This window comes from Chaetura pelagica, unplaced genomic scaffold (assembly GCF_000747805.2).
Source record: "Chaetura pelagica isolate M959 unplaced genomic scaffold, ChaPel_1.0 scaffold57, whole genome shotgun sequence".
Lineage (NCBI taxonomy): Eukaryota > Metazoa > Chordata > Aves > Apodiformes > Apodidae > Chaetura > Chaetura pelagica.
The window spans coordinates 1,853,669-1,863,124 of NW_009954217.1; the positions used below are offsets into that span (position 1 = coordinate 1,853,669).

At 38.1% G+C, this 9,456-nt stretch overlaps 1 protein-coding gene across 1 annotated transcript in view; it reads left to right on the plus strand.

The window, feature by feature from the left end:
• Window positions 1-8,328, plus strand: part of MAPK12 (mitogen-activated protein kinase 12) — a 31,928-nt gene extending 23,600 nt beyond the window's left edge. Inside the window, exons 6-12 of the mRNA XM_010003399.1 lie at window positions 20-67; window positions 2,151-2,265; window positions 2,906-2,977; window positions 4,677-4,756; window positions 5,507-5,585; window positions 7,264-7,437; window positions 8,258-8,328. Of these exons, the coding sequence (XP_010001701.1) occupies window positions 20-67; window positions 2,151-2,265; window positions 2,906-2,977; window positions 4,677-4,756; window positions 5,507-5,585; window positions 7,264-7,437; window positions 8,258-8,328 (639 nt within the window). The remainder of the gene's footprint in view (window positions 1-19; window positions 68-2,150; window positions 2,266-2,905; window positions 2,978-4,676; window positions 4,757-5,506; window positions 5,586-7,263; window positions 7,438-8,257) is intronic.
• The last annotated feature ends 1,128 nt before the right edge of the window (window positions 8,329-9,456 follow it).

A 9,456-nucleotide genomic window follows, 5' to 3' on the forward strand; every position in this document is an offset into this window, starting at 1 on the left:
ATTTCAAATTTGATTACAGGATCTAAAGCCTGGAAACCTGGCAGTGAATGAAGACTGTGAATTGAAGGTAGGATACATGTATTTGAAAAAACCAGTAAGCTGTGTTAGAAACACACCACAGGAGACAGCGGGTGCGGCAGCTGTAGATGTACTGGCTGGTTTCAGTGGTGGGTCAGGCTTGCAGCCCACAGGCTTTGAGGAGTCATGGAGAAATAGGGGAATGCTGGAAAATGAAAGGGAAGAGGATCATATGGGCAGTAGCGACTTCAGTCAGCACAGGAATTATTATTTATTTATTTAAGAAATAGAGCCCTGAATAGTCAGAATCTATTCACCTCCTATTTTAACTGACATAAATGTGCATTTCATATGAATGGCAAAGGTGATAATCAATTCCTGTGATCACTCTGGAGCCAAGAACTACCTATTGGGGTTTCCATCCAAGGATGGATAGAAGGATGGTGCACACCCATACCCCTTCCCAGTATGGAAACTGGACTTAGCTGGCATGTGCCGTTGAAGACTGAGGCTGTAGCACCTGTTGCAGCAAGTTGCTTCTCCTGCAGTGTAGATGTTGCCACTTCCTTGGAAATGTAGGGTCTGTCTGAGTAGTAATTCTTCTCCTGCACATTTGTCACCTCAAGCCTCCTGAATCATTTAACTGAAATACTGAGTCTGACCAGCTCTAATTGCAGTTTCTTACAAGCATTGGAAATCTTCCAAAGCCTGTTAAAGTGGATAATATTTGTACTTTGGAAATAATTACACAGTGTACCCTGACCTAGCAAAAATGCATCTATTTTGCTGTGTAGAAAGACTTTGTTATAAAAAAGCCAATTATTTATTATCAAGTAGAATTACATAGTACTCAACACTGCTTATTTTATGCATATGGTTTATTCTCTTGAGTGTAGAGATAGTAGCCTCAGACTGCTTCCAGTCCCCAGTTAATTCTGTTATTGTATTGTAATAGATCATAATTAATTTTTTGAATTGTTTTTGTTGCCTCTCCTCTCTTAGCTCAAACAATCCAAAAGGGTCATCAGGGTTTTTCAGCTAATTACAGAATCAAGCTACATCTTCTATCCTGTGTTTGAATTGTGACTGGCCTAGGCATCCTCGCAAAACAACAGTAGGGTTGAATGGGAGCTTTTGTGTCCTGATATGGGGCTTGAAACACATATAAACTGGTGGCTGTTCATGCAAAGTTACATATTCAAGTATCTGTGCTTGATGATGGTTTATCTTGAATAGACTTTACTTACTCAAGACCCGTGCTTCTTGTTAGGAGCATTAACTTCCTGATAAACTACTCACTCTCATTCCAAGAGTGTTCCTTGCTGTTGGCTTCATGTTTTGGCACCATCTTTTGAAGATCCATACAAGTGGGCCTTTACATTAGCCAATTTTCTAACAGATGGTAGAAGGACAGAAAATTAATTTTTAATTTTGCTGCTGTACACATTGCTATATCTAGAGATAAGTATCTGAGAGTCTTAGAAATCAGCTGAGTTGTGTGTAATCCTTTAAAAAAATTGACTTTGTGTTTCTTACAGAGAATTGTTCTGTAGTTGATGCAGTAAGTTGGGAGAATTCAGTGGGGCTAAATAATTATCATTCCCTACTCTTGTTGTGTATTTTCAGTGTGACCTAGATTAAGTTTTCCCTTGGATGAAAACTCAAAAAACAAAAATAATTATTTTTTTCTTACTTCAGAGTATTATTGGAATGCACTCTTGAATAACTGTGTCACCTGGGGCATGACAGCAATGAATACCACCTAAGATGGGTGCTTTTCTTTTAGCCCTAACAAGCTATGGTAGTCATTCTGTGGCCAGGGAATTTTTTTGCATTGAATGGGACCCTTATTTTTTTAATCAGTAATTGAAGAATGTATTATTTTCTTATTGGTTTTACAGCTTTTAGTGTTGCTGTAGGAATATCTAACATGGAAAAAAAATCTTACAGCTCCTTGCTGCTTCTCTCTTTATTTTTCAGATGAGAACATGACACTTTGATGAGAAAAAAGATGCAAAGAGAAGCCAATCTCTGCAGAACGCTCTAGTTCTTTTATCTTCTGCATTTGTGAAGTCTGTATAAAATAGATAACCAGATGTCTAATCAGGATGTTCTTTGTGCTTCCAATACAGATTCTGGATTTTGGATTGGCAAGGCATACAGACAGTGAGATGACAGGTTACGTGGTCACCAGGTGGTACAGAGCCCCAGAGGTCATACTTAACTGGATGCATTATACACAAACAGGTCAGCAGCTCTTCGGAAAAGTCTTCACTAAATCAAGCAATATATAAGCAAGTCTTTGTTCCTGAAGTGAATGAGAACTTAGAGGTGGAAATTGCAGTTTAATTATGCAAAACTTCCTTGTAGCTAAATTGCAGGCAATAGTTTGGTGGTTGTGAGTTTGAGGGCTTTTTTGTATATTTTCAGAGAGTAACAGGAAGTGCCCAGATGGTTGGAAAAAAGCAGTATAAATGAATCCAGATGTGACAGTCTGGTCTGTGTTCTTGTGTTCTGCGCTGTCATCTTCCTGCACAGATGTGCTGACTATAACTCGACCAGAGAGGGGCAAAAGGCAGAAGGAGGAAATCCAAGTCATGCTAGGATAAATATGGAGGTTTTGGAAAGCATCGAAAATTTACTTCCGATGTGCATCTGCTTGTTATTGAGAAACTGATTCTGCTTATTAGCAGATTATCTCCAGTTGACAGATTAGAAAGGCTGGTAGTTTTACCTATACTGTTGATCATATTTGGCCAGGCACTCATTTATTGTGTAACAGGCTATAAATGTTAATTTACACTTCTTTAAAATTAATGTTTTAAATTAAAATTTATGTACGTTTAAATGGACAGCAATTTAATGTGTCTGTTGGTCTTTTTTTCAGTTGACATCTGGTCTGTGGGCTGTATAATGGCTGAGATGATAACAGGGAGGCCTCTGTTCAAAGGAAATGATCGTATCCTTCAGTGAATTTATGACATTAATGTGAGAAAATTAAGAGACGTTCCTATGTGACACAGTAGGTCTGTTCAGAAACTGATGAGCATAAATTCAAATGAATAGTAAAATGGCTTTCACCTTTCTCACTGATGGGTTATTTGATTGCTGTTCCAGTTTTGCACATCTGCAAATTAAGACTTGTATTACTGAACTTTTTCACTAGAGATGGGATCTTTGAGTCACATCTCAAATCATCAGGTGAAAGCTTTTGTGATGATAGAAAAGGCATATTTAGATATTTTTTTTAGTAGTAGATTCCACAGCTCCAGAACACAGAAGATTTTACTGTATTATACAGACTTAGATGGTGTAGATTTACAGGACACATCTAGTCCTGTCATTTCATTGCTGAGAAAGAGAATAGTTAAGACTAAGCTATAATTCAACCTCAAGTGATCCTTCATTGGCAGTAGTAGTTGTGACAGTTAATAGAGGATGGTGTTAATAGAAGACAGCAAGCATTTTTTACTTGTTTTTTTGTTTCCCATCTTTGCATGTTCGACAGCTCAGCTTAATCATTTTACACTGCTTCCCCCCTTGTAGAGTTCAAGTCAATAAATTTCTTGTATGCAAATGCTTGTTTCCATAATCATAATAGTTTAATTTTAGTTACATTTCTGTTTAAGTACTTACATGTAAGATTAGGACTTCATTGCATGGATCATATTATTATCATTTTGTGAGTAGAAGTGTGAAAAAATAAAGAAGAATGTGTTCACAAAAAATATGACAGGGACTATGGAAAAGTAGAATATATCAATTTTTTTCAGCTGTACATATTTTAGTTCTGAACAAGAAATACTAACATGCCTGGCAAAGAACGTAGTAAGGTGAATAGGTTATCCTGCAAACTTGGTGTGGGACTTTGTTTTTTTATTTATTTCATTTCATCAGCATTACCCACCATTGCCTTTTTCTGCAGAAGTTGGTAGAATCTTCATGTGTCGTGCACTGATCTAGCTTCTAGCTTCTCTCCTGCTGCTCTTACAAGAGTAGCAAACTAGTCATAAAGCTGTTCTCTGCAGCATTAGCCTCATGTGAATATGGTGTTTCTTCTTTGAAACATCTACTATTGTTGCTGATTAATCTGTGCTGGTTTAGGACACAGAAGACAAGGATGTGTTCTGGTGCCTTACCCCAATTTATCCAACATTGCAGCCTCTGGAAATGAGAAGGAGAGGAATTAATTTATTTTCTTTGAAGTTTCTCCACATGAAGGAGGAGTAACTGGTTTCCTCTAATTTTTGTTCTGTTTATCTTACCTCCTGATGTACCCTGTGATTTTTCCTATCTCTATTTCACTTAAGTATTGGATATGGCAGGGCAATGCATGTAATACATGTGTTGATTTTTCAGATACTCCAATACTTTTTAATTGATTTTGACCAAAAATACAGGAGAGACCTGATAATATTAAGAGGATTTTACAGATTATACATGTACCTGTTCCCAAGTTACAGGATACTTTATTTTGGGTCCTTTCAGTGTCTTTGCCTTTTGCAGGAAAAAAGGAGAACTTCAATCTCATCTTTTATAAATCTTCTACTCGGTCCTTGCATTATGATTTTTGCTTCCAATAGTGAATAAATTCACAATTTTTGCAAGGTGTTTCATTTTTATGGTGGAAGACTTTGTTCCTTATTTCTGGCATTCAGATCTGGACCAACTCACAGAAATAATGAAAATAACGGGTACACCAACTCAAGATTTTGTTCAAAAACTGCAGAGTCAAGATGTGAGTATTCTGCTTTTTCAGTTGATTTGACATGTATTAATATGACTTAAGCCATGCTCAGTTCTTGGACTGGCTAAGATGATGAAATTACCTCTGATGAGATCTCTGCCTTGAAGAGGCACACCCTGAATAGGCACTGAACATTAAGGAGGCACAGAAAATGATAACTTTACATTTACATTTAAATACTTCAAAGTTTCCAATGTGCACCATATAACCAGTTGAGCTGCTGCATTACTACCTTTATTGGAAATGTACTGAAAACATGAACCTATTCAGAAAACCCAGTTACCCTGCAAATGTCTCTGACTCTCTTTCCTATTCTTGTTTGGATGTTCTAGAATCCTTAACTACCTACTATAAAAAAACCCTAAAATGAATCATTAGAGTAACTATACAATTTAAATAGTAATTACTGTATAAAGTTCACTTCTAGAGATTAATGTAAATTCACTTTGACATTCTTTCAAAGTATGCATACATATTTATTTCAATTAACACATTAAATATTTAGCACTAATAATTAAAACTTTACATTATCATTTCTTAATCATAGTTTTAAGGCTTGATTTTAAAGCAGAAGTTCATTTCAACAAGGAGGTGAATATAATCATTGTTTATGACCCTAATAAAATTCATTTGTACAATGTGCTATCAAAGCACTTTTGAATTACCTATTAAAAATATAGTTAATGTTTCCACATTACAAAGGCAGCAAAGGTCTAATTTAATATTAATGTTTCTTTTAAGGCAAAAAACTATATCAAAAGCCTCCCAAAAGTCCAGAAAAAAGATTTTGCATCCATCTTGAAGAATGCGAATCCTTTGGGTAAGACAGTGTGTGCAGTTTGTCTTGTTCTTTTGTTTGCATCAGAGGCAGCAGCAGCATCAGTCAAGTGATCAGTTATGTGATGATTCTTGTGCTTTTCTATTTCTTGCTTTCTGTAATTCATAACTTTGATTTTTGTGGCTGAATTTTGCCAAATATAGACACTGCCCAGAATCAGATGTTTCTTAGAAGAGTCAGAAAAGGATATTTTGTGGTTTGGGCTCCAATCCAGCATCTGCTTAGTTGTGTTTCTGGAGCAGCTTTCTCAGGAGCCCTGGGAAACTAAATGTATGTAAGATATTTTTCTGTGTATTGTATTTGAAATGTACTTCTGAAACTTCAGTCTGATCTACAGTAGAAATGCAAGTAAATATAAAGTTGACATTTCAGTCAAGGAGTGAATACATCCTGAGAAACATGTGTGCATTCCTGAGAAGCACTGGCTTGGATTTGAGAGATATAAAAGCCAGGGGAGTATACCAAGTGTGCATAACTGTGACATGACTCAAAGCAGCCAGAGCTCTGCCCCAAACTTATCCATTCCCCTGTGACCTGAACACTCACAAAGCCATTTTTATTAGAGTATCAATTGGGATAATTGAATCTCCCAATTGAAGAAGTTAAAATTATATGTTCACGTAAACCAGAAATTAACATGGTTAATAAGCAGCTCTTACCCTGACTGCACGGTTAGCTCTCTGATCTTCTCAGCTATAGCAACTTCTGTGCATTTACATCTAGTTTTTAGACATTTCTTCCTATCACTTCTGTGTCCATCTGACTCCTCCTTGTGTGGAGAACAATTAGCTGCTCATGGTCTGGGAGAGAAGACTGTAGAGAATCAAGCAGGAGTTACAGCATTCTGTACCACACTGCTGCCTCCTCTTCCTTTCAGCTGCTCCACCCAACCCAGGAACGTTCTTTCAGGGTAGAAAAACAGAGAATAAACAAATCATTCATCATATCTGTTTACACTAGCCCATTTTGACAGTCTAACAGTGAACTTTATCCAAAATCCACTGGCAAGGAACACACAAGATTTTCATGAGTAATTTTGGCTGGGGTGAAAAATGAATAGCAGATAAAGTCATAGAATTACATAATTGTTCTGGTTGGAAAAGACCTTTAGGATCATTGAGTCCAACCATAAACTAACTCTGCCAAGACCAATGCTTAAACCATGCTCCTAAGCATCCTATCTGTAAGTCTTTTAAACACCTCCAGGAAGTCAGTGCTGAGATTCTGAGCACAGACAACTGACTTGTCTTAGTGAACTTCAAAATGCACTTGAGCTTGGATTTGGTCACACACAGAGCAGATCCCATTAGCTCTATACCCACCTGTTCATTCTGCTGCTGTCAGGTTGTGCTGTACCTTAGACACACTTAACACAGTGGCTGCAGTGACACCTGGGAAAGCCCCAAGCACAGTGGTCCTGGAGCAGAGAAGTCATTAGTGATGTGGCTGATTTGCTTACAGAAGCAAGGGAGCATCTCTGCTTTCCATCAGGCTTTGTACACATCCCCACTTGCTCACACTATCTGTCATGCAGATGGGCCCCACTGGCTACAGGAAGAACACCCAAGGATTCTGCTTTATAACTCAGTGTATTTATTTGAAATATCTCTAGGGCATCAGTGCTTTGGTTTGAGTGCACTGTTTGTTTTCTGTTCAACAGCTGTAAACCTTTTGGAGAAGATGCTGGTGCTGGATGCAGAGAAGCGAGTCACAGCAGCTGAGGCTTTGATGCATCCTTACTTTGAACCAATTCACGATCCTGAGGAAGAAATTGAAGCTGAGAAATATGATGACACATTTGATAACATGGATCTTCCGCTAGATGAGTGGAAGCGTGAGTTTAGTTTTGGGATGTTTTCAAAATGACCAGATAGAAAGGTCATCCAGAAATAGGAATATTCTCCTTTACAAATTACCTTCTCTACTTTTGATGGAACAGAGTAAATAGATAGTGTTAAGATAGAGAAATACTGCCGATAAACCAATGTGCCTATTATTACGTCCTCTTGGAACCATCCAGAAGATTTCCTTCTCTGTCTCCTAACAGAGACTCTTCTTGTCCTCCTTGGTGTCTTCATTCTTCTCTTCCTTCTTCATGTGTCTGTCCTCCCATCTTCTGCAACATAGGAAAAAAACCATTTCTGTAATATGTTCCTTGCAGTAGAAAGGACAAGTGAACAGATTCCTCAACTGTTTGCTCTATAGGACTGCAACAGTTTCTGACTTTAATTTTAAGTTAGATTCTCTTAGGGAGAGAAAACATATGCATCTGAGCAGAGATTTAAGTCTGAATCTAGTTTCCATCTGATGTCAGAGGTTTGTATTTTGGCTTTTAAGTGAGGACTTGACTTTTAAAGCTGATGTATTCAGTAGGTCTTTCTGGGGATGTTGCACCCTATACTGTAAATTCAATGCTTGCATCCCTTGGAAAGAACCTCTAATATTGCACTGTTGGGCTACCTCAACTCTGAAATGGTGATAAACGACCCTTGATTCCCTTACTTTATGTACTTTCTCTCTTTTTGGCCTGAAGAGGTCTCTGTCTTCCTGACGTAGATCAGACCCTGAGCGTGCTGGGGGTTGCATCTTGCTCATGTCTGCGCAGCTCCTTTTCTGATTAGACCAGCAACACTGTTTATTCTGTTGTTTTTCAGGCATTACATATAAAGAGATACTGAACTTCAAGCCACAACAGACATTGGAGTCAAAGGAGACAGCAGTGTAATTGTATGACTCCATCTTTTCAGAACTCAAAGCAGGAAAGTTGTAAATGTTTGTGATGTTTCAGGTGTATAAAACTTTTATAAATAAACTGGACATAATCTGTTTCATCTGCACCATAAGAAAGAGCAATGTCTTTTACTCTGCATGTGGAATTTAGTGCCTTTGGAAATAGCATTTCAGAACTGTCCAGAAACTTATTCTTGCCTAGAGCTTCTTCCTTCTGCACATAAGGATTCAGACTAACCTGGAGTCATCGTCCAAAGAGCAGGTAGGATTAACCCTTCAAATCAGAGATCAGAAGACTACCAGTTACCACCCTAAGCAAGCTGAGACACAGCAGGTCAGAGATGTGCCACAACTGCTTTGCAAGGCCATTGTGCTGTCCTGAATGCAAGAAGTATTCATGTGACTTATTCTGGAATATTTTGCCTCAGTAAGATGCCGGGGGAGGCTAATTAGCTTTTGCTACCTCAGCTAGTGCAGTGGGTAGTGGAGACACAGCCTGAATGGATGTCTGTGTCCTCGGTCCTGTGTGAGTGGAGGAGAACCTGAGCTCCAGCCATTTCTGAGGGATCTGTGCAAGAGGCAAGAAGCAAAGAATTGTCGATGTCCTAGATTGTTTGAAAGAAACCAGCATTGCAGGACAAGATTTGACAAATGCACTAAATGAACAGTCATTAGATAATTATTGTCAGGGGGAACAGTATTTTCCTCTGAATACAGTGCAGTATCTTTGTGTAATAGACTAGGGATCAAGGTTTTCCAGGGAGAAATTCCTAAGACTTTCTAAAGTTTTGTAAACTCTCTAGCATCTTAGTAATTAAATGATCACTGAAGAAGTACATCTTCTCAGAGGATGTACTGGTTATAGAGTCAGTGGTGCTGATATCAGAAATAAAACTGCATGCAGGTCACATTTTAGAAAATAAAATTAAGATAAAAATCCTATGCTGCAGCTGTTCATTGGGAATATCTACAGCAAGCTGTTTTGTTCACAGTGTATAGAGGTGTTGTCAGGTGTAGAGTAACAAGTGTTCCTTGTTTGAGCTTTTTGAACTCATCTTATTTGGGGAGGGCAACCCTCAGACCTTATGTTGTGAGATGCCTTAACAGAAGGAGACAGTTTCCT